The sequence below is a fragment of the Meriones unguiculatus genome, chromosome 7 (genome assembly GCF_030254825.1).
Source record: "Meriones unguiculatus strain TT.TT164.6M chromosome 7, Bangor_MerUng_6.1, whole genome shotgun sequence".
NCBI lineage: Eukaryota > Metazoa > Chordata > Mammalia > Rodentia > Muridae > Meriones > Meriones unguiculatus.
The window spans coordinates 43,607,303-43,632,416 of NC_083355.1; the positions used below are offsets into that span (position 1 = coordinate 43,607,303).

The 25,114-nt window shown below is 49.8% G+C and overlaps 1 protein-coding gene across 1 annotated transcript in view; it reads left to right on the top strand.

The window, feature by feature from the left end:
* Positions 1-743: 743 nt before the first annotated feature.
* Abr (ABR activator of RhoGEF and GTPase) overlaps positions 744-25,114 on the top strand; it is a 184,855-nt gene continuing 160,484 nt past the window's right edge. The window contains exon 1 of the mRNA XM_021636989.2: positions 744-1,842. Coding sequence (XP_021492664.2) covers positions 843-1,842 — 1,000 coding nt within the window. The 5' untranslated portion in view covers positions 744-842. The remainder of the gene's footprint in view (positions 1,843-25,114) is intronic.

A 25,114-nucleotide genomic window follows, 5' to 3' on the forward strand; every position in this document is an offset into this window, starting at 1 on the left:
ATCCTAAATTCCCTTCCCGAAAATCCCTAAGGGGCAATGAAGACAACACCGCCTTTGGGCCCAAACACCAACGTCTTGTCTCCAATTTTGGATCAGGGCTTGTCTGACCCTTCGATAAGTTAGTCCAAGGCGATGGATAAGTCCCGGCTCCCGGCAGGCTGAAGGAAATCGCCACCACGCCTTTCCCGCCTCTTTCCTCCGTCCCGGGTGCCTCCCTGACGCCAGGCAGGATCTTGGAGAGCTTGCTGAGAGCGGGGCTAGGCGGAGGGTGAAGGTGTCGGCGGAAGGTGGGTTGGGACCCGCGTCGCCCCGCGCGCGCCCTCGTCCCCATCCCCCGCCCGGCCGCGCGCCGCGGCGCAGGGAGGGGGCGCGGACGGCGCGCCGCGGCTGGAGCTGCGCAACAAGGCACCCGCGGAGGGCGCGCGGAGAGCCGCGGGCCGCGCCTGCGCCTCGGCCGTGCCCCGCGCGCCCTCGCCGCCCTGGCTCCGCGGCGCCCCCGCAGGCCCCGGCCCCGCGCCGCCCAGGCTCCGCCCCCGTCGCGGCGCTCCGCGCGCCTGAGCCCACCGTGCGGCTGCTGACCGCGCTCCCGGCGCCTGCGGCCCGAGGCTCCCGCCCCTGCGGCTGGGCGGCCGCTTACGTCAGGAAGGCGAAACCCAGAAGAAGAGGAAAAAAAAAAAAAAAAAAAACGGCACGAGGGCGGAAGGGGAAAAACTTTTTTTTTTTTTTCTTTTTCTCCTCCAGGCACTGAAGCGAGGGACGGGAGACTGCGACACAGCTCGGGCTTCCGAGCGAGCTCCAGGCGCCGAGGAGCCGGGCCCGGGAGGCCCGACGGCGCGGCGAGCATGTGGGACCCGCAGGAGTTCGAGCGCCACTGGCAGGCCGAGTTCCCCGGGGAGGAGGCTCCGGTCATGAGGCTGGAGTCGGTGCCGGACATGGAGCGCGAGCTCGAACATTGCAAACTCAACCTGAAGCGGCTGCAACAGGTGTTGGCCGAGGAGAAGTTCAAAGTCGGCTACCTGCAGGCGGCCCTGGCTAGGGAGAAGATGGAGCCACGGGGAGGGCGGCCGGAGGGCGGGGACGGCGGCGGCGGGAGCCGGGGCGCCTCCGCGGAGGAGCCAGCCGGGGCCGAGCGCGCGCCGCCGCCGCCGCGCGAGGACGGGGGCGCCCCGGCCTCCCCAGGCCCCGCGCGCCCGGCCCCGGAGGTGGCCACGCCGCCCCCCGACGCGTGCCTGGGCCTCCCCGCCTGGCCCGGGGCGGTGGAGGGAGGGGGCGCCGTGCGCAGCCTGACCGCCGCCATCCACCAGCAGCTCGTGCAGCCTCGCCTGCTCTTCAGGCTCCGCGAGGACGGTGCGCTCGGCGGCCGCGATGGCCCCGGCTCCGGTGGCCCCGGAGAGGACCGGCCCCCCGGGGGCCGCGCGGGGCGGGGCTCGGACGAGGGCGAACCGGACGCCTCGGGTGGCGATGACGGCGGCGACTGCAGTGACCACGACTTTGAGATGGTGGATTTGAATGAGAAATTCGTCCTGGGCCACCTACTTGTGGCCCCCTGCCGGTTTGGGAGCCGCGACGAGGCTGAGCGGCCGGCGCGGCCGTGCAGCCCCCACCGCTGGATGCACCTCATCTCCGGAGGCTGGCGGCACCACCGGCGGCGGAGCCGGGACCTGGACCAGCTGGAGGCGGACGAGGAGCCCCCCAGGCGCGGCGCGCGGGAGCACCTCGCCCAGTGGGGGCGCAAGAGGTTCCTGCGCTTGCCGGACCGGGATTCGCCCAGTCACAGCTCGCCGGAGAGAGGCAGCGACTGCAGCCACAACAGCTCCGACCACGAAGACGGCTTCTCTGCAGGTAGGCGCGCCCCCCACGCTAGGTACTCGTGGCTGACTCATTCTGCCGGCTGCAGGCACCCCGCCACGGAAGACCCTGCTGGCCTTTTTAGTCCTAGGCAGTTGGGAAGAAGGGAGAATGGGCCTTTTTTTTTTTTTTTTTTTTTTTTCACTGTAAAGCCATCTGTGGAACGCAAAAGAAGGCGTGCGAAGTGAATTGGGGGTTCGGGCGAGTTTATGAAAATAGGCGTGGTGGCTGTGCCGGGGATCGTGGGATGGCGCATTTGCCCAGACCTAGGCAGGAGCCCTCACTCTTCACTGGTCCTCCAGTCCAGAGTCTCTGACGAAGCTCTAGAAGTTCCCATTTCCTCGGATTTCTTAGTCTTTCTCTCCACAATGTTCCGAAGTTATACTGCATTTTCTCCAGCATGAATCTCATGCGGCGGGCCCAGTGCTCCTCCTCGCTGACCATTCTTTCCGAGAAGGCTGCCCTGGGGTCTGTATCTGTAGGCTTCCCAGGAGCCCGGGGAGGTCAGGCTTGGAGTCCCCAGGTTCCAAGCTGTCCTGGTTCCTAGAGAGCCTGTTTGATCCAGTGCCTCACCTGATCATACAGGAAACGGAAGCCCAGCTGTGTTCCAGCAGGTGCGCTGAGACCGGTGCTGGGGTCTTCTGTCCTTTGCTCCCTCTCCAATCTGCCCTCTTCCTTGAGGACAGGGTATGGTCCCAGTTGTCTTCGAATCCCCCTGTGGTCCTCACATTGCTCAATAAACCATTTCTAAACTGGTGAGCAACTGCATTGGATTTGGAAGGCTACCCAGCTCTCAGCGGGCAGGAAGTTAGAAACAGGTAAAGAGAGAGTTAGCAGGGCTGAGGGATGGCATGCAACCGCCCCTTTGCTTGTCATGGTCCCCGCAGGCATGTGGAAGGCATACATTGGTGTCTGGTGTGAGTTGCAGCCAGAAACTTCAGACGCCTTCTTGCTCCGTGAACGGGGTGGGGGTGGGGGGAGACACATCAGTGATTCTGGGATTGTTCCAGAATCTCCATTATTGGGTCGTATCTGGGTGAGTTTGCATTTGAATGAAAAACTGCCCACTCGGCTAAAAGCACATGTGGAAGATCCATCAAGTCATCTGTTTTGATCAATTACACTTATTCATTAGCAGCTACTGGCCGCTTTCCCCATAGGTAATGCTTCTGCCGCCCCTGCCAGCAATCCTTTTTTATGTTTCCCCTTTAATTTAAAGCAAGAGCTGGAGATTTTCCCCTGCTGCCAGGTTTCAGATGCCCTCCTCGGAGGCTCACGTCGCCTCAGCCGCTTTATGGCTGGCACCTGTCCCGTTGCTCCCAAGTCCGGCATCAGTCACGCTGTCGGGTTTGCTCAGTGCTCCGGATTTTCCCCAGGAGTGACTGTTAATCCTGCAGGCAGCCCTTCCGCAGCACCTTCATGCACGGGCTTGGGGCTGACCACAAGGGTGCTCTGCCGGGTAGGTGGGGGTGGAAAGATTCTCTTTCCTCTGGGCTGAGGTTCCAGCCGGGGCCCATGATCTGCCAGCAGTGGGTCACTGTGACCCACTGTAGGCTAGGTGTGTCAACACCAAAATCCCTTCTAGGCACTCTTCAGGGCAAACTTGTATAGGAATCCCCCCACACACACACACCTGCAGGTGGAGATCCTGCCTTCTCTATCCAAAACCTCAGGGAGCTTTCTCAGGAAAGCTGGTTGACTGCTATGTTTTCACATTTATTTGAGTGTGTGTGTGTGTGTGTGTGTGTGTGTGTGTGTGTGTGTAGAATTGCATGTGTCACAGTGCATGTGTGAAGGTCAGGGGATGACTTCTGTGTGTTGATTCTTCGCTTTCCACATGGGGGTCCCAAGGATAGAAGTCAGATCCTCAGGCTTGGTGACAAATGTCCAAGTCTGCTGAGCTACCTCATTGGCCAAAATGATGTGTTTATGGTTTTTTTGTCCTTCGGCTGTTGTTTGTTGTGCAGCTCTGGGCTTAAAGGTGTGTGCCACCATGCATGGCCCTCAGAGTGATGTCTTTGTAAGAGGACAGACTAGAACAGAAGGGTGTGTAGTTCAAGGACAGAACACACACTTAGCGTGCTCGAGGCCCTGGGTTCAGCCCGTAGCATCAAAAGCAAGAAGGGAAAAGAAAGAACGGGAGAAGGAAACATGAGAAAGCATTGCACATGGATAGTATTTTGTTTCAGTGACATACAATTTGTATGCCAGGGGTGATGGCACACACTTGTAATCCCAGCACTCCAGAAGACGGAAAGTTCCTGGTTAGCCTAGGATAAGAATAAGGCCGTATCTAGAAAACAAAGCCACGGTCTCTGAATCTCGGTGCTTGTGTGACGGTGGAAGAAGTTATTTGACGTTTCTGTGGCTTACTTTCTCCATCAGTAAAATGGGACTTCCTCATATTGTTGCTGTGAGTAAATGCGTGCCATCCCTAAGGAGCTTTGAACTTGTCTGGGAATGTGGTAAACACGTGAATACATGGGCTAGCTAGTGCTATAGGCTGTGTTCTTCAAATCGGCTCTACAAAACTTCCTACCTCCAAAGTATTCTGGATCACAGATGGTTTGGTTGTTATAGGGCATCTTTGTTTCCCTAGCACAACTGTGGCCCTTTCTAGAAGCTTCCAGGCAACAGGGCAGGAGCCAGGGCAGTGCATTAATCTTGGCTTATGAGGCTCTTTGGATTGGCCCTATGTGTTATTTCTCCATCTTTACCAGTGACTGCATGCCATATCTGTCTCCAGAGGGCATAGCTGTAAGGCAGATTTTATTGGATGATATAGCAGGCTTTGGCTTAGCCACAGAGTTTTAAGGACGGTAACATATAAAAAAACTAAAGGGCTCTCCTCCATGGAAAAGGGACATTTTCTACTAAGCAAAGAGCAGATCCATAACCCTATCCTCTTCGGGGTTTCTCTTCACACATGAGAATAAAATCAGAGGTTAATTAACAGGCGTGCTAGCTCACTTTAGGCATCTTTCCTCTATCGTCTCTATTGCTTTGATGGGGTTGAGGGAAGTCTAGCCCATGAGGGTAGCCCAGGCTAACCTGGTTAGCCCTGGGAGTGTGGAATGGGGCAAAGGTGTGACTGGAGGGAGGGACAGAGAGAATCTGATGTGTTGGGTCATATGTTAGAACTGAGTCTTCCTGGGGCCACTCTCACCGGATGTGAGGCCCTGCTCGAGTCTCCGGCCTTTCCAGGTCTCTGCCTATGTTCCACAGGCAGCAATGGCAAGAACTGCACTCACTTGGCTTACTTTTGCTAGCCTCTGTTCCGAACTTTAGCCCTAGTTATTAGTTTATGACATACAGCCTCATGAGACAGAAACCACTATTGTTTCCACTTTATTTTAAATATGTGAGTCTTGGGGCTTGGAAAGCTTAAAAGACCCTCTACCAGTCATCCAGTTTACAAAAGGAGTAGAGAGGATTTGGACCCAGGCAGTCTGGTTCACAGGTCCCTTGCTTTCAAACAAATGCTAAGCTTCCTGCCTCAAGTTTTAGTGTGTACCACCCAGGACAGTTGTGAAGACTGAATTCAGGAAACTAGGAAGTTATTTAGATGAGTTAATAGCACACCTGGCTTATCGTGACCTTGAAGTTCATGCATGTCTTTGTTATCGTAGCTTTCATCATCACTGAAATCCCTACCAGACTCCAGAGGATCAGGGTTGCCACCTACCGATGGGGCTTCTGTGGACTGGGCCTCACAAGGAGCAGGTCGCGTGCTGGGTTTGCCCTCAGTGGCCAGCCAGCCCTGGCTCATATAGCTGAATACCCCCAGGCGGAGGCTGGTGTTTCCCTGTGTGCTGGCGTGCCGCGCCATCCCTGCCACAGAGCGGAGGGATCTGTCCTCGGTGCACCCTTCCCTCTGCAGCCCGTGGTTTTCCCTGTCTGCTGCCTGTGGGCACAAATGCTGCCCTCTAACGAAGCTCAGAGGTGGCTTCTCCAAGTCCAGCGTCCTTTCGACTGTCAGAAACTATTCATCTGATATTCTGGCGTCAGGTCAGCCAACCTAAACATCATTAATATTTTAAATAGGTGGCATTTCCTTCTTGCGTTAAACTTTGGTCAGTGGAGGTGAGTTCTCTCCACACACTCTTCCTTTGCCTCTGATACGGGCGGTTGAACCCAGGGCCTTGGACGTACTAAAGAAGCTCTCTACCACTGAGTTATAGCCCAATCCCAGGACTCTCTATTTTTCTACTTATGTTGGCCCTTGGCTGGCCATCCATCCATCCATCCATCCATCCATCCACCCACCGATCCATCCATCCATCCATCCATCTGTCCTACTCAGCAAGCATTTATCATGGCATGCTTCATGCAAGCTGTGTTCAGGACTGAGGCTGCTCAGGTTGGTGGCCCTCCCTCATCACTTTCACTGTCTTTTTGCTGGGTAGAAACCTTGATTTTTTTTTTTTTGGATAAAAAAACACCTTTCTAATGGGTGACGGTTGTTAAGTCCTGAGTAAGGAACCAGACATAATGGCACACACCCATAATCCCAACACTTGGGAGGCTAAGCAGGAGGATCATGAGTTTGGGCCTGCCATGGTTCAGCATATATCATAAAAATAAAAAATCTCAGTAAGGAATGTGAGCTGGAGAGATGGCTTAGTGCTTGCACCTGACTCTGGAGACCTGAAGATCTGCATTTGATCCCACAGAAAGTTGGAAGGAGAGAGCCAGCTTCACAGAGTTGTCCTATGATCTCCATGTATATTCCATGGCATGAACTCTACCCCAATAACAAAACAAAGTCAAGCACATTTAAAAGGAGCCTAGACTGGCAGAAAATCCCAAGATGAGCTATGCTCCTGTCTACCCTGGACCCTAAAAGCAACCTTAGGTTCATGCTCTGGACCCCAAGGAGGATGTAGGAGTCAGATCTGGGCTGCTCCCGTTGTGTCCACAATCTTTTCCAGGAATCTAATCAGAGGACACTAAAGCTGTAGTCTGTTGGAGACCAGGTGACAGAGCAGTTGGCAGTGGCTGTTCCTCCTTACAGGTGCCCAGCTGAGGCTCAGAAGGATCCAAGCAGAGCTGTGTAGAAAGCTTCGGATCTGGCTCTGGAATGTGGCTCTGTCCACAGAGCTGGCACAAAGCATCCTGCCTGCAGTACATGCTGGGCCAGCTGTTCAGGGCCTGGTCTCCTCCTCATTTTTTTTGAGACAGGGTTTCTCTGTGTAGCCTTGGCTATGCTGGAACTTGCTTTCTAGACCAGGCTGGCCTTGAACTCACAGATCCCGCAGCCCCTGCTCTGTGAGTGTTGGGATTAAACGTGTGAGGCACCACCATCCAGCTCGGGGCCTGGTTTCTATACCTGGAGGCCTGGCCTCTGATGGAGACCTTTTATTTTTAATCGTCATGGAAAATGCATTTCCTGCTGCATGCTCATGTTACATTACTCATTTGTAATCTGATGGTCTCTCTCTCACACACACACTTTCCGGCAATGACTAATGAGATTGTTGCTCTGGGAAGGACTCCTTGCATTCAGGGATGTGTCTGAATAACTTAATTCAAATTGAATTTTTAGCGGAAGCTGTGATAAAATAATGCCGTTCCAGCCCCTGTCCTGGAGAGATAGTAAGGAAACCATTTGATGGCAGGTATGGTGGCGCGTGCCTGTGGGGCCTGCGGTGCGAGGGTGGGAGGGTCAGAGCTCCAGGCCAGCCTGTGCTGTGACGTGAACGCTGCCTCCACGACGGAGCTGCTCGAGTCGCGCGCACTGGTGGTGTATTGTGCCTCACTGGTGGCCAAAGCTGACCCCAGTCACCGGCTTTCCAGGACTTGTCCCCTCCCACCGCTCACCGCCACCATCCTCCCCCTGTCCTCAGTAACTGGCTCAGATTGGCATCCCCAGGTGATCCCGCTGGTCTAGCTGATTTTCTTCTGGTCAGTAGCAGTTTTGTACTTGTGGGTCGAGACTCCTTGCGGGTCGTACGTATATCAGAAACCCCTCGGATCAGATGTTTGCATGATGATTCACAGCAGTAGCAAAAGTTACAGTTAGGAAGCAGCGATGGAATAGTTTTGTGGCTGGGGTCACCGCAGCCTGAGGAACTGTATTAAAGGGTCACAGCGTTCGGAAGGTGAGAACCACTGGCCCAGATCTTTCTGTCGCACATTAGGATTATCATGTATTTTCCTGACTTTTTTTATATATATTGATGTATATGTAATAATAGCATGTGCATGCCTGGCGCTCATAGAGCCGGGAGAGGTCAAAGGATTCCCTGGGGTTGTAGTTAAGGACTGCTGTGAACCACCATGTGAGGGCTGGGAACTGAACCCCAGGCCTCTGTCAGAGCAGTAAGTACTCAGAACTACTGAGCCCTCTCTTCAGACCCCACTTTCCTGCCTTTAAATAATGGTATAAACATTTTCTCTTAGGACTGGAGAGATGGAACATTAAAAAACAAAAAACCTTGAAATCTTAAAAATATCTTAAACAACAACAACACAAACGAACCCCATTTCTCTTGTCTGGAAAAGTGGTGTGTCTGGACAGCAGAGAGGGGCACAGGGTTGGCATACTTCCCTGGGGTGACATTCTGACTTCCTCAGAGCTTCGGGCTCTCTTCTATGAGACGGAGGTGGCAATGATAGCATATCCTAGACTTGTTGTGAAGCCTTAACGAGAAAATGTATGGAAATCACCCGGTGTGACACCCAGCGCGGGGGCTTAGCAGCTCTTAGATGGTTACGGTAACTGTTAAGCCCACAGATTTTCCTTTGCATCTTCTTTCTATTCCTCCCTTCCCTCCCTGCCTCCTTCCCTCTCTCCCTTTTTTCCTTTCAAGAGGCCGAGCCTGGTGCATGCTGGGCACTCTGTCACGGAGCCACACCCCCATATTTTCATCTCGTCCCGTAACTCTCACACCCATGTCATTTTGTTCGTTTGTTTTCCTTCTCCCGTCATGCTCAGTCCATAACTGTGTTGTTCCTTCAGAGGAGACCAGTTTTCTTGGTTGTGGTCCCTGGTCCTTTTGCTCTTCCCCCAAATATCTGAAAAGGGACCAGCTGGGGTTTCTGTGATTTCCGCTCTTCTCTACCTCCTCAAGCTGACATTCTTGTTGCTGGTGCCGTCTCATGTGCTCTTTCTGCCGTTTGAGGTGCATGCCCACAATTCCCCAAATCCCCACGTCAATCATTTTAGGCCTGACTCTTCCATAGAACCTGTACTGGTTAAGATATGCTATGGAGGACAAAGTCTTAAATTAGTACTTAACCAAAATGAGAGTTTTATTTACCTCTCATGTGAAAAAACTGCAGAGGTAAACAGTCTAGAGACAGCTGGTGACTGTATAATTCATCAGGGATTCAGACTTTTTTGATATTTTTTTTGTACCATGGCCCAGAATGGCTGCTGGGGATCCAGCCATCACATTTATGCTTTAGGCAGGAATTTTAAGAACAGGGTGACTGGCAGTTGTTAGATCTGCAGTTTGAGACACTTTCCTAGAAACCTCTGTTGACAGTTTCTGTTTTTAATCCCATTAGTCACCTCCAGCTACCAGGAGGGCTGGGAGATAGAGTACTTTATATGGGCACACAGCCCTCTCAAGTCAAATGGGGTCTCTGTTACAAGGAAGAAATGGAAGAATGGACAGTGAGTGGGCAGCCAGCGGCTTCTGGCACGAGCCTTTCCAACTACTGCGTCCCGTCTGCGGTTCTCGGAGTGAGCCCACAGTGCTCGATTGTGTTTATTACTGTGCCATCTATTAACTCATTGACCCCGTGGACAAACGACAACGGGGGCCCCCTCTCTGCAAGGCACGATGCCTGTTATGTTCTGAAGCACCGCTCGCTCGCTCGCTCGCTGGCAAGCCAAGGGGGCTGGCTGGCTTCTCGAGGGCAGGGACTAGGCTCCGTTTCTCTCACCAGCATCTTCCCGAGGCTGAGCAGAGGGCAGGCACTGGAAAAGCACCCGCAAGTGAGAAGCTCAGGGTGGAGGACAGACACAGCAAAAACCAAACAAATGACGACAAAAACCTCCTGGCTTCCCTCCTGCCTGCTCTGTGCTGGAACTTCTGGTGTTGGGGGCGTCTTCTGCCCCTAACGGTGCATGTGAATGTCTCCCGGCGCCCTGCCGCGTGCTGCCGGTTGTCTGCCTTAGAGGCTGAACCCTGTTTGCACACCAAACAGGAATCCTGAGGCGCCTCTCCGCCACCTGCTCCCCTCACCGCTGTTTTCTGCAGTGCGAAGTTCCCTTGCCCGCCGCTTCTGCGCCCAGTCGCCGCAGAGAAGCTCTGCAGTGAGAGGCGGCTTCCTCTCCCACCCTCTCCTGTTTGACTCCTGCTCTCATAGGCCTGAGACCAGACTGGCTGAAGGGAGTGTGCCTGGAGCGCAGCGCCCACCTCCTGATTGCCGAGCAGAAGATAGCCGCGAAGGCTCGTTGGCACCGAGGAGAGAAGGAGCTAAGATAGGTTTAGTTTTCCATTGTGACCCCACTGCACAGGCTTGAAACCCTGCCACTCAGGAAGCTGAGGGGGGCGGTCACCAACTCAAGGTCAGCCTGAAAAACATAATGAGAGTCTAGCTCTAAAGGAAAAAGGCGGCTGAGGGCATAGCTCAGTGTCAGAGTACCTCCAGCCAGCACCCACCCCTTAAAGGCGCCACAGCATCCCACTACAGCAAAAAGTGGAAAAAAAAAATGCCCCGGATGAGAGAGGTGGCCGCGATGAGTTCACCAGCCAGCCCAAGATGTCTCAGTGCCATGACTCGTCTTTTTATCAAGGATTCATGTATTATTAAGTTGGCCTCTTGACTGCATTCGGTGATGGGTTTTAGAACATTCACAACACTGGCCCATTACCACGACATTTTGCTCTAACTTCAGAAGCTACCTCCCCACCCCCACTCACAGAGCACATGGGGACATTTTGAGCACGGGCTCAAAACTCAAACCCCACCATCCCACTTCCTCACTTGCCATGTGCACTGATTTAACATACATGAAGCTGGTCTGAAGCTGGGGCTGTCGTTCAGTTGGCAGAGTGCCTAAAACATTCGCAAGGGGGAGGCAGAGGCAGGTGGCTCTCTGAGTCTGAGGCCAGCCTGGTCTACCGAGCAAGTTCCAGGATAGCCAGGGCTACACAGAGAAACCCTATCTCTAAAAACAAAACAAACAAAAAACAAGAGAGAGAGATTGAGAGAGAGCTCTCGCATTCACAAGCCTCTGCGTTCTGTTCCCAGCACTGGATGAATGTCATTGGAGCCTGTGCAGGAGCCCTAAGGAGGTAGAGTCTGGAGGATCAGAATTTCAAGGTCCTCCTAGGCTACACAGTGTTTGAGGCCACACTGAACTACAAGAGGTTCTGTCTCAAGAAAAAATAAAATAAAATAACCCTGAGATGTGGGGAAGCATATATTTTTTGGGGGTCATACACACATGCACACACACACACACACAGGGCTGTTGGAGGTCTGGAAAGATGGGTCAGCGGAGGACAGGAGTTTGATTCCTAGCAGCCACATGAGGTGGCTTACAACCACCTGTAACCCCAGTTCCAGGGGATCCCCCTGAACTCACATGCGCATGTATCTTTTACCCCAAACATACACAATTAAAAATAAAATTACTATTTTTAAGTGGGGGCTGTTGGCATCACCAGTCACCCATTACCGCAGAGCCTTGGACCCCTTTCTGCTGAGTGGGAGGCTTAACTATCAGGGGCTCCGGCCCTCCCTCCCTGTGCTTCAGGCCTGGGGCAGGAGTTACAGTGCCCCAACCTGAGCTTCCCCCAACACCGGTCCTGTCAGGCTGATGGGGGACCTTGTTCTGACCTATGCTTTGTTAGCCTTAGGATATCGTGGTATCTGGCCACAGGGGAGGTGCTCAGTGAATGTTTACGAGTAGAGGTCGGTCACCCCACCCAGACCACCTCAGGGACCAACTGGTTTGCCTCTAGCCTTTCCCCACCAGCCTCAAGTTACATTTCACATTAAAGATAAGTGGTTGCTCTCTGCTCCTAAGTCAAAATTTGCACATTTATTCACAATCTGTAACTCTCCACACAAACAGAGTAAGTTCTCGGGGTTTTTACAAGGCTATCCCTTCATCCAGGCACACTTTCTGCCTCAGCGCTGGTGAACTTGTGTAGCTTCCCCAAGAGTGAGCACACCCTTCTCTCTCTGCCTTTGTCCTGACTGACCCTCTGCCTCACCTTTAGGATAGATTTTCATCCGTCCTTCAAGCCTAAGCTAGGGAGCCCCTGCTCTGTGCCATCTGTTCTGTCTCCTCCATGTAGAACGAGGACTTGGCTCTCAGTTGAGAGTGCATTTGGGGAGCTGGCCAGATGGCTCAGCAGGTACCCCAGTGGCTCTTGCAGAGGACAGAGGTTTGAGTTCCAGCGCTGGCATGGCGGCTCTGTAACTTCATGTCTAAGGCATCCAGTACTTTCTTCTGGCCCTCACACAAACCAGGCATGCATGTGGTACACAGAAGACATACATACAGGCAAAAAACACCCATACACATACCAAGTAACGGAACGTGGTACACAGAAGACATACATATAGGCGAAAAACACCCATACACATACCAAGTAACACAACACTTCCTTCTCCAGTGCTCACACTGTCCAGCCCTGCTCTTCCACAGTAGCCACGACAGGCAAAACCGTGGTCCCCAAAGAGGCCCACAGACTAATTCCTGGACCTTTGTATATAACAAGAGACTTTGCAGATGAGGCTGAACTAGAGACGTGTGTGTGTGTGTGTGTGTGTGTGTGTGTGTGTGTGTTTTCCTGGAGGACCTGGGTGGGTCCAGGGTACTCGCAGGACCTTATTTTATGTGTATGGGTGCTTTGTTTCCCTAGACACAGACATAAATGTCTACATGCACACATTGCAGGTGTGCTGTGCTGGGGGAGGCTGTTCCTGAGAGGGCGCTGGATCCCTTGGAGTCACAGAAGGTTCAGAGCCATCACGTGGATGCTGGGAACTGAAGCCAGGTCCTCTGTAGGAGCAGCCAGTGAGCTTAACTGCGAGCCGTCTCTAACCCCAGTCACAAAGATCTCACACTACACTTGGAAGAGGGGGTTGGAGTGGTGAGGGAGATGCTCCTCTTTGCTGCTGATTTTGAATATGAAGAAATAAACGAAAGGAATAAAGAAATAAATGAAAGGAAATGATGATTCCTCCATTCTCCAGAAAGGAATCTGTCCCTGCCAGAACCTCGGTGTTGGCCAGGCTTAGGCTAGTGTTATTCACTCCAGTGGCTTAATGAGCTAGGGATTTGTTTTCCTCCTGTGGCTTAGCAGGGCCTTTCATTTCAGGTCCTCCCATTGTCTCACAGTGGGAAACGTTTGCCCTCTTGCTTGTGACATCACAGTTTGAAATGTGTGTATGCTGTATTACCTTGTGTGTGCTTGGGAGTTAGGGAGGAAAGGGAGCAAAGGACTCAAGCTAGTCATTCTAGCTGGTTGTCCCTGGAAGAATGGAGCCAGGTGCAGTGGTTGTGCTCATAATCCTAGCATTAGGATTGACTTCAGTGAGTTCTGGACGTGCACAGGCTACAGAGTAAGACCTGTATCAAAACTAAATTAAAACAAAAACCAGCCGAGTGTAGTGGCATGTGCCTTTAATCTCGGCACTCAGGGAGGCAGAGGCAGACAGATCACTGTGTGTTTGTAGACCAGCCTGGTCTACAAAGTGAGTACAGGACAGCCAAGGCTATACAGAGAAACCCTGTCTTAACAACAACCACAGCAAAATACTATTCATGGAAGTCCTGCCTGACAATTCTTACCGTCACACTTTAGGGCAAAGGTGGGTCACATGGCCATCTTTAGCTGCAAAGGAGGCTGATCTGGAATTTTTGCCCTTCCGCCCCACCATGAAGGATGCTAGGGGAAAAGGAACTGTGAATGGCTTTTGGAAGATGGCTCTACCGTCTTCCCTGACCTTTGCACACTGATGTGTCAGGGTGGCTATGTGACTTTTTAAGTGCCTTGTCCACTGCTCTGTGCACAGGTCAGTTCTTTTAATTGCAGTATCTCTACGTCTTAGTCAGTACTGACATAATGTTTTTGTTGAACAAGTAGAAAAATGATTGTATTTTTTGGATGAGTGTATATGTTCTGAGGTAGGGTCTCACTGTGTAGCCCAGGTTGGACTTTAACTCGAAACCCTGCTTCTTTATGCCTCCTTGGTGCTCGGATGGCAGGCATTAGCTGATTTTCAAGTGAGAATTTATTTTTAATGAATTGATTTTATGTGTATGGGCGTTTTGTCTGCTTGCGTGTCTGTTGAGGCCTGAAGATGTTGAAGCCCTCAGAGTTACAGACAGTTGTGAGCCACCATGCTGTGAATGGAATCCTGATCCTCTGTAAGAGAGAGCGTAGTCAGTGCTCTTAACTGCTGGGACATCTACCCAGACCTTGTTTATTTTATTTTATTTTATTTTATTTTATTTTATTTTATTTTATACATTATGGATGATGTGGTTTGAATGAGCTGTCGCCTATAAGTCTCAGGCACTTAAAAACTTGGTCTCCATTTGGTGGCTGTTGAGAAGGATCAGGAGACATTGGATCCCCTGAGATGGTATTATTGATGGTTGTGGGCTACTGTGTCAGTGCTGGGAATTGAACCCTAGTTCTCTGCAAGAACAGCCAGTACTCTTAATGACTGAGCAACCTCTCCAGCCCTTCAAGTGAGGATTTTGTGGAATTTGGACACCTTGGCAGGCTAGTGATCTTTAAGAATAAAAGGCCTTTTACTTTTTCCCCATTTTCCTCCTCTTCCTCCTGCTCCTGTAGCTCAGGCCAGCCCCCAACTCTGCTGAGATCACAGCAATGTGACAACACTGCCTTATTACTGTTACCTTTTTCTTCATTGACATCTTCTCTTCTTCTTTTTTTTTTTTTTTTTGTACTAAAGAGCTGTGGTGGATTTTTCTGTTTCATTCCTCCACCCTTCCCTTCCTTCCTCTTTTACTCTGTCCCTCCTTCCTTCCCCCTTTCCTTCCTTTTCCATTTATTCTTTCTTTCGACACTTCTTACTGTGTAGCCTTGGCTGGTCTGAAACATGCTCTGTAGGTCAGTCTGGCCTTGGACACACAAAGATCTACTTTGGATCTGCCTCCTGAGTGCTAGGATGAAAGCTGTGCACTACCATGCCTGGTTTGTGCTGGATTTTTTGTTTTACCTTCTTCAGGCTTTACAGCTCCCAAGTTTCTGATTTATTTGTATGATGATTTCTGCCTTCAATACATTTATTGCAATGTTAACTTGATGACCACAATACATTTGCACCTGGAGGTTTCCTTGAACTCTTGCCTGATATTGAAAGGGTTAGACTAACTTTGTAACCTGTATGTCTTCTAAAGCCTATAGTTTTGAGTTTTAGGTTCAGGTTAAGCTAAAGCCTCTTAGTACCTTTCCAGAGAATGGAAAAATGTGACCCTATCTATGAGGACAGATAGAAAAAAAGGCAAGCAAGCAATGACCTTCACTCAGCAAGAAGAAAAACTCCTGTCTTTGAGATAGTGTTTTTTAGCAACAAACCCAGACTTTTTCTGAGTAGCTTTTGACCTCCAGCCAAAAGTCCGCAGCCCCTAATCTTCAAGGATGAGCTAACCACCCCCACCTTCAATTGCAGCTGCATCCACACTTGGCAGGACTGGCCAAGCTTGAGCACCTAAGACTAACCAATTATCTTACTTTATAGCTTCCTCGTCCAATCCTAAATTGCCAAGACTGCAACTTCAAATTTCCCGCAATTTTTCTTTTAAAAACCTAAAGGCCTTTGTCTCCCAAAGGTGCCACTCTTTGCTGACCGGCAGGGGTGACCCCCTTGTACAATGGTTAATAAACCTCTTGCTTTTGCAACGAGTCTTGGTCTGGGGGAGTTTCTGGAAAGGGCACGATTGAACTCCTGAGCTGTGAGACCCCAGGTCTTACAATATGAAGTGCTGTGATTACAGGCATTCCCCACACACTGATAGGCTCCTCGGTTGTTTGCACGTGTATGTAGGAGGTGAGCCTCACAAAAGTAGAAAACAGAGTTAGAAGTAAATGACTGCATTGTTTTTCTCTTTTCCTTGCTACCCTCCTGTAACCCATTCCCAAGGCCTTTCTTCTCTCTTGAAACAAGGTTTCCCTGTGTTGCTACTTTGTTATGAAGATGTCCTCAAACTCCTGGGCTCAGCTTCCTAAGGACAACCTCAGATTCCTAAGTGGCTGGGGCTCAAGGCCAGTGCCACTGTGCCCCTTTTATTTTGCTGCACTCTCATTCAGTAATTTACTAGGACAATTTTAAAAGCCAACAGAGTATTCTGATAACTGTGTATGTGTGTGTGTATAAAATGTAACATTTTTGTTTTATTATTTTTCATATATTTTTATGTATATGTTTTGTTTTGCCTGCATATATGTTTGTCTACTATGTGTGTGCCTGGTACCGTGAGAGGTCAGAAGATGTTGGAACTGGAACTGGAGATGATTTTGAGCTTCCACGTGGTTCTGGGAATTGAATCCTAGTCCCCTAGAAGAACAGCCAATGCTCTTAACTTCTGAGCCATCTCTACAGCCCTGGTCTGAGTTTTAGTTATGTTGAAAGGGACCTTGCAAATTATAATGTCAAGGCTCTATGGCTCCAAGTCCAAAATCACGAGACCACATGCATGGTTTTAAGTTCTAGGGTCATTTTCAGTGATCCTATTCTGTGTGGCTTGGCAGGGGTCTGCTGGTGTGTTGCTGGTTTGCGGGAGCGGAAGGCCTAGTGCTCATTTGCCCAGCTTGCTGAAAAGTATCATTTCCTTGGGAAAATCCTACACTTGCACGTGATGCAATGTAATTATATGTATGTATATTTTGAGATAGGATCTTGCTCTGCATTCCTGGCTGTCCTCCAGCTCGCAGGGGTCCACTTGCTTCTGTTTCTGGGGTGCCAGGATGAAAGGTGTGCATTACTACACCCATCATAGGATTTTTGGAACCATCATGGGCAATGTTCTTAGGTCATTATTTCTAGTCATAAGGAACAGACTTGTAAACAAAAGTATGGGACAGCCCACTAAAATACCTTCCAAAGTGTATACTAACATATTTATTTTTTGTTATTTTTTGTCTCATTTATGATAACTATCAAACATCTATAACTCACTGACCTGAAGTTCTTTGAGATTTTGCTAGTGACCTTGGCCAACTGGAGAGGCGTCTACTCAGAACTAGGGTTTTGTTGTTGTTTGTGTGTGTGTGTGGTGGGGGAGGGGTTAATTGTAGCTCCTCATGTAGCTCAGTTGGCCTTAAACTTGTGCAGCCAAGGATGGCCTTGCGCTCCTGATCCTTCTGCTTGCTCCTCAGGAGTCCCGGGATTACCCTCCTGTGCCACCATGCCTGCTTTTTGCAGAACTAGGGCTCTACCCCAGGGCTTCATGCATTCGAGGCAGAAGTTCTACCAGCTGAGTAGCATCTTCAGCCCTCACCACTGACTATTAATTTCTTTGGGCTGTAGGTCTGAGACAATGGGATTGGACTGGATGATTTTCCAGCCATAAATTTTATGAAATCCCTGAATTAGAACAGGACTTGGTAAGTAGCCGAGACACTGTCTGGTGGAGCCTGACTTTGAATCGGAGGAACTTGAGTGTTACGGTGTAGACCTGAAATGTCTCCCAAAGGTTCATGTTTTGAGCCTTTGTTTCACAGATGGTGGGAAAGGGGATGCTGTGGCGCCTTTACGGGGTGGGTGCTGGCTGGAGGAAGCAGTCACTGGGGGCTGGCCACTGGAGATTATGACTGGGCTCCTCCTCCTCCATAACTTGCTGCTTCTCAGTTGGTTACTATGTGAACAGCTGTATGAGCCCCTGTCGCCTTGGACTGAGGTGCTCCACCATGCCTTCCTGTGACGAGCTGCAACCCTCTGAAGCCGTGAGCCAAGATAAATCATCGCTAGGGTAACTAATACAGAGGCCTACAGCCAGGCCTTCCGTAGCCATTTGCAGGTTTGTTCCACTAAGTTACTTCTCTTTGAGGTGTTTTCTTTCCTGAACAATAGGAGTGATTTTACCTCATTTTGGTGTTGTGAAAATTAAAGGAGGCCTGGGGATGTGGGTCCAAGTGGTAGGGGGCTTGCCTGGCAGGAATGAGGCCATGAATTCAATTCCCAGTAACACACACACACACACACACACACACACACACACACACCACCCACTTGGTTTAAAGAATAATGTACAAAAAGCAAGTGAAACAGGGCTGTGTAAATGCGAACAGGCACTAGTATGACTCAAGGTTTGGGGCCATAGTACTTAAATGCACGTCCTAGCTCGCTCACATAATTGTTGTGTGACCTCGAGTGAGATTCTTGGCCTTTTTGTTCTTTGTATTGGTATCTGTGTACCAAGGGAACCATCCTAAAATAAAATCAACGTCTAATTAACTTGGTTGAAGATTCTACAAATCAGTATGCATTTATACAGCGCTGTGGACAGTACCCGGTACAGGGTAGACACCCATTGCCGACCATTTAGCCTTGTCACTGTTGTTACTAGTGTGTCCCTGAGCGGTGCTGAGATAGACCACAAGGGTGAAATATAGTATTATGCTCATTACGTTGCCTGGTTGTATTCTTAATTGAAACCTGAGGCTCCTGGAAATCCTGCACTTTGAATAATCTAGGAGCTGGAGCAACGAAGCATCCAATTACGGAGGCCTCTTGGCAGCCCGGTGAGGATGGTGAGAGGGCCACAGGGCTTCACTGGGCTGTGATCCTGGTGTGGAAAAAGCCCTGCTTTGTGTGCAGCCACCGTGGCTTCGCTTGGCTGCATAATTGTGCCTTTTGGTCTTATTTTAAAGCATCTTGAGGAATCTGCAGCCCACTCCCACTGACAGTAGTAAAAGCCACAGCATGTCACAGCTCTAATGAGTTTTGCCGATGCCCTCACGGCCCCACGGAGGCAACCAGACCAGAGCAGGCGCACCGTCTAGGCCAGCAGCCTGCACTCCCTTTGAACACAGACATCCCCAACAGACTTCATGGCGGGGCTCCCTGAGGTCCCCAGGATCTCCCACGCCTGTCTTTTTTGTCTTAGAAGGGCATCGAGTTGCTTTCTGAGTGTGGGGCTTGTTGGTAACCTTTGCGGGCAGCAACGCTGAAACAGATTAATTATTCATATCAGTGGACCTAAAGGAGATGCTGTTTGTTGAGGGAACTCCCTCTGTTCTCTAGACCCACAATCCCCACCAGGGACCTTTGGTCAGATAAGAGGCAGCTGTGACCATGCTCCAAGCCCAGGACCGTCTGATGACCTGCTCTGTCTGAACTACAGAGGGTTAAAATAAAATGTTTCTTAAATGGGAGATTCTTTCGTGAACATACATATTTCCGTCTTTCTTGACAGATGGGGAGACTGACACTTCATGCATCAGGCTGACTAGATGGGATTTTGCCAGTTGCTCCGACCTTCTCCGTCAACCCCTCCCTCCACAGGCACTGAGGGCGAGGAAGGCTGTGTGGGGCTGCCTGGCTTTGTGTTCTGCCCCTGCCTAACCCCGCTGTGTGACCATAGACGAATTTCATAACTCCTGTGTCCTCACTTCCCTTCCCTAAAAATTGGGGTTTATAATAGTTCACTTTACAAATATGTGGAAAGGAAATGGGTTAATGTCTATTCAGCCTGGCATGTACTAAGTGCCACTTAGATGTCAGTATCTGCCAGTGTTACACAGCTCTCTGGTTGCAGTTGGCATTTGAGGTTACATTCCTTGTGCTAAGGGTTTTTTTTTTTTTCATAGAACACAAAAATGCCTTTCTTTCCTAGAGTGCCTCTGAGCTGGCTAATAAGCTTTTTCTCTGTCTCTTAGACTAGGCCTCAGACCTTGGAGTCTAACCGTTAGGTTACTGGAATATAATAATTATGTTAGAGTAACACCATCTTAGGTAGCCTCAGTGTTCTAGAGGCAGAACCTCCTATCTGTATCTCTAGATATATAGGTAGATAGATAGCTGTAGGTTTTGAGGTTTATCTTAGTTTGCTTTCTGTTGCTGTGATAAAGACCATGACCAAAACAGCTGGGGGAAGAAAGGCTGTATTTTCTCTTACACTTCCACGTCATAGTCCACTATAGAGGAAATCGGAGAGGTAACTCAAGGCAAGAACCTGGAGTCAGGACAAAGACCACGAGGGAACGATGCTTATTTTCTTGCTCATGGCTTGCTCCTGCTTTCCTGTAAGTCCTAGAACTATCTGCCCAGGGATGATACCAGCCAGAGTGAGCTGGGCCCTCCCTCATCAGTCACCGATGGAGAAAATTCCATCGACTTGTCTACAGGCCGGTTTGATGGAGGTAGTTCCTCTGCTGAGGGTCCCTCTTCTCAGATATATCTAGATTTGTATCAGGTTAACAAAAGTGGCCAGCACACCAGCCTTCGAACTGTCTTATCTGGCTGCCTGTAGGCCCTGGTGATCCCAGCTTTCTGAGGACAATGGCAAACTCAGCTCTTCTGAGTTAGGGAGAACACTGGGCATGAATTGGGTTCTGGCAATGTTTTCATTTTTCTAAGGGAGATCCATTTAGCCACTATACATATATATTTTGCGCTAAACCTGGGTAGAAACATTATTTCTTTCTTTCTTTCTTTATTTTGAATGTTCTATCTGTATGTACACCTGCAGTAGACAGCAGTAGAAGGTATAGATGATTGTAAGCCACCATGTGGTTGCTGGGAATTGAACTCAGGACCTCTGGAAGAGCAGTCAGAGCTCTTAACCACTGAGTCATCTCTCCAGCCCCAGGTAGAAACATTTAAAACAACAATTTCTATATCCAAGTCTTTTAGTATTCTATTTACCTTTATTATTTTGTTTTGAGACAGCGTCTTATGTAGCCTAACTTGACCATAAACTCACTATGTATCTGTCTCCCAAGTGCTGGAATTACAGGCCTGAGCTGGTATTTTAGTCTTTGAGAGTCTTATCATATAGCCAGGACTAGCCTTGAACCTGTGAAGGAAAGAAGAAAGGAAGGAAGGGGAGAGAGGGAGGGAAGAGAGGCAGACAGAGAAAAGGAGGGGAGTGCCTAGTAATAAAATATACAGTAACATAGATTCCAAAAATTGCTGGAAGCCCCCCAATTTTATTTTAACTTTTGAGACAAGGTTTCATGCATTAGCCTGTTCTTGAACTCATGACATAGCCAGGGCTGATCCTTCTGCCTCCACTGTACTGGGATTACAGGCGTGTACCCCCATGCCTAACTCCGCTAGCTGCTCAATGGGCTTTAGGCAGGGAAAGAGGTGGGGTACCTCACTTCACGGCTCTTGAAGATGGTAGGCACAGTGCTGCCAGCATGGGCAAGACAGAGCTTTGCCGTGGCATGCAGGTAGCCTCTGCGAAGCTTGCACACAGGACAAAGAATGACCTTCAACCTCTGCCAACCCAATCCGAACTAAATCATATGTGGTCAATGAGACAGTGGCAAGTAAGCATCCTCTCCATGTGAAGGGGACCTTCACTCTTGCCTTGCTGATTGACTGACTGACTGACAGATGGACAGCTTTCTCTGTCCCCTAAATCATCACCTAGGGGCATCAACTCAGGCACTATTTATTGAAAAAAATAGCCAGAATCTGCAGTTTTATTTTTCTCTGGTTCCCAGACTGGCCTAACTCCCACCCCAACACATTATGAAATCATGGGCCTTCTTCCTTCTGGGCTGAAGCTCATTGGAGAAAACTCTGTGCTCTCATTATCTGTAGTCAAGGATTTGTTGAGAGTTTTGTATTCCTTTAGTTGCCTGGCAAAAGATTAAAAAAAACAAAAAACCAACTCTCCAGTCAAAACCCCTATTCTGATTACCTGTCTGTATGCCTTGGTTTAACACCTGCTTCAGTCCGCCTTGCTGAGAGCTGTTAAAGGCAGGTGCTCTTGCATGGTGGCCGCTGCCGTTCTGGAGCCAGGCCGCCTGTCAGCCAGGAGACTTAGTGTTCACTCCTCTACAGGTTTGTCCTGAGACAGGCTGCCTCACACTTACAGTGAGCCTCCTGACTCAGCCTGTGTGGCACCATGCCTGGCCTACAGTGTGCTGGGGACTGAACCCAGGGTTTCCCGTACGGTAGGCGCACACTCCTCCAACTGAGCCACATCTCCATCCTTAGTTCTCAGGGTCTAAAAAGAGGTTCTGCTTTTTCATGCCCAGTTCTGTGTGGCGGGTGTATTGGTAGTCTATCTCCTGGAGTGCTGTGAAGCTGAAGGAGCGAACCCTTGGTAAAGCTTTAGCATGACGTGCAGTGAGTTACTTTCCCAGTATCTGCTGGAGCATCATTTTCCCATCTTCCTGGTAAGTATTTGCTGATTACCGTGAAAGAAAGATCGAGGAAATCACTAAGCCGTTATTCCTCCTCTAGCACTGAAATATTCTAGATAAAAACAGCACAAGAGAACTGCCTCGGATGTTGAGAGCGCTTCCTCTGCAGGTGTGAAGACAGATTTCTGGTCCCAGCACCCATGGAACAAGCTGTGCGTCTGGGGTACACCTGTCACCCTAGCTCTAAGTAAGGGCGGAGACAGGAGGATCGCTGGGGCACGCTAGCTTCCAGCCTGGCTAGGAGAGGCACAAGCCCTAATTCCAGAAAGAGGCCTTGCCTCAACATAGTAGGCAGAGAGTAATGGAGGAAGGCGCTGGATGCCAGCTTTGGCCTCATCTGTAAGAGCATTATAAGAAAGGAGCTTCAAGAGCTGGTAAGATGGCTCACTGGGTAAAGGCGCTTGCTGTTAAGCCCGCTAACTTGAGTTTGATTCCCAAGACACTCAAGGTGGAAGGAGAGAACCAATGCCAGCAAGTTGCCCTCTGACCTTTGCATGGGCTCCTTCCCAATAAGTGAATAAAAAAGCAGCTTCTGAGCCAGGCATGATAATGCACACCTATAATCCTGGCACTTAGAAGGTTGAGGCAGGAGAGTTTTTTTTTTTTTTTTTTTTTTTTTAATTTATGTATATGGATGTTCTTTTGCTTGCATGTGTGTCTGAACTGCACGCCTGGTGCCGGAAGACACCAGAAGAGGGCACTGGGTTCCCTGGAACTGGAGTTACAAATAGTAGTGAGCTGGGTGCTGGGAAATATACCTGGGTCTTTGGCAGGAGCAGCCTGTGCTTGTAACCTCACAGCCATCTCTCCTGATTTAGGGTTAGAATTTTAAGGCCGGCCAGGGCGACACAGTGAGGTCCTGTCTCAAAAAATGAATGAATGGACAGTTTTCTTGTGCCGGGTACCTCTAAAATGAAGGATGGAGAGTCTCAGTCTCTCAGTTTCTCTTTGTCTTTCTCTGTCTCTTTCTATACATGTAAATTTTGGAGGTCAGATGTTCTTTTATTGAAATTCTTTTCTGGTAAGCTGGGTGAAGTGGCCCATGCCTGTAATCCCAGCACTCAGGGAGGCAGAGGCAGGCAGATCTCTGAGTTCAAGGCCAGCCTGGTCTACAAAGTGAGTCCAGGACAGCCAAAGCTACATAGGGAAACCCTGTCTCAAAAAACTGAAAGTAAATAAATGAATTCTTCTCTCTTGCTACTTCTTAACTAGCTGGGCATCCCATTGCGCCACTGCTGATGTCATCCATGATGTCCTCAGGGTGGTGCCATCCACATTCCTGTCCACAGACTGTGAAGTACCCGGGGTCTCCTAAGTAGTTCCAGAAAGCTCTGTGGCCAAAGACTGATGTTATAGGCCGTGGTGGTACATGCTTTTAATCCCAGCTCTCAGGAGGCAGAGGCAGGAGGATCTCTGTGAGTTTGAGGTCAGCCTTGTCTACATGGCAAGCTCCAGGACAGCCAGAGCTGTAGAGAGAGATCCTGTCTCCAAAAACACAAAAGCAAATAAATAAGCACAAACCTGGTGATGCAGCTCTTGGTCAATGTGGACAGTCTGTTTTATGTTTTTCTGCTTCTTTCTTTCTTAATGGTTACTCAGGGGCTCTGATGATCAGGGCAGAGGCAGAAGGTACCTCCTCAATTTAGGCCTGTCTCACTTTCACTGTAGACCTCTCCAATCACTTGTTGCCTTGGCAATGGCATCACCAGTTTGGGGAGGGGATGAGGGGAGGGGGAGAAACAGACCCAGGGAATCAATCTAGGGTCCAAGACAGATGTGGCACTAGAAACATCTGTGTACTTCAGGTGCGCGATTTTGAGCTCATTGTGGTCAAACTTGGATGGCATGGTAGAGACAGCTGGTGCTGGATGAACCAATTTGGGACTACTGATGAAAGTGTATTTGTGTGAAATTTTAAATTTTTAAAAAGTATTTATTTTGTGGGTGTGTATGGATCACAGCATGTTAGTGGAGGTCAGAGAACAACCTGCTGGATTTGGTCCCTTTTCCACAATGTGTGTCGGGGGTATCGAGGTCAGACAGTAAGGCAAGCTCCTTTGCCCACTGAGCTGTATCATACTGCCCTCCCCTCCTTTAAATGGAGTCTTACATTGTCATCCATGCTGGCCTGGATCTTCCAGCCTCGAGAAGCCATTTTTATGCTTTCGCCTTTTGAGTAGCTGGCATTATAGGTGTGTGCCACAGCCTCAGGCTTTGCAGTTTGTATTTTTATCCAGCCTAGGGGGTTTCTGAAATAGCCAAGCCTGGCCACTAGGATTTGGCAGGCTTTCCTGAACTTGCTGTCCAGTCATAATGACTGTCTAGTGTGCTTAAATATAGGCCCCTCGCTGCCCCCACAACCCAAAGACAGGTACTGAAAAGAAGCCAAGAAGAAAGAGAGGAAGAAAAGGCACCAATTTTCTGAAGAACTTGAAGCATTCTAAGCAAAACAGAGGGAGAGACCTTTTTGAATTGTATGTGAGTAGATAAAACATTGCTAGACAGCTGATAAAATACTCCCATCTGTGTTTGGAGCCAGAGAACAGAAGAAGCCCACAGTGACCTTTAGCTCCAGAGAAAACACAGTGGCCCAAAGCTGAGTGGCTCTTGGACAATGGCACAAAGATTTTTCAGTGTTACCGTTTCCAAACCCTTGCCTGGTCAGGGTTTGACTCATGCGGGTGAGCTCTTCCTGTCCCCAGACAGTCACTGTGGTATTTGGCAGCCTCGTGTTCGGCATCTGTTTCCCCTGGCTGAGCTCCAGGGAAGGGATTCTGGTGTAGTAGAGGCAGGTCTTTCTAGGTGACAAGTGACAGCCCCAGAGTGCCAGTGTAACTGAGCTTCTCTGAGTCCTTTCTCTTCTGTGTCTATTTTTTTCCTTGCTCAGAGAAAAGCGCCTTTGTTAATGCAGATGTGGGTGGCATGGAAAGTGTGTGTAT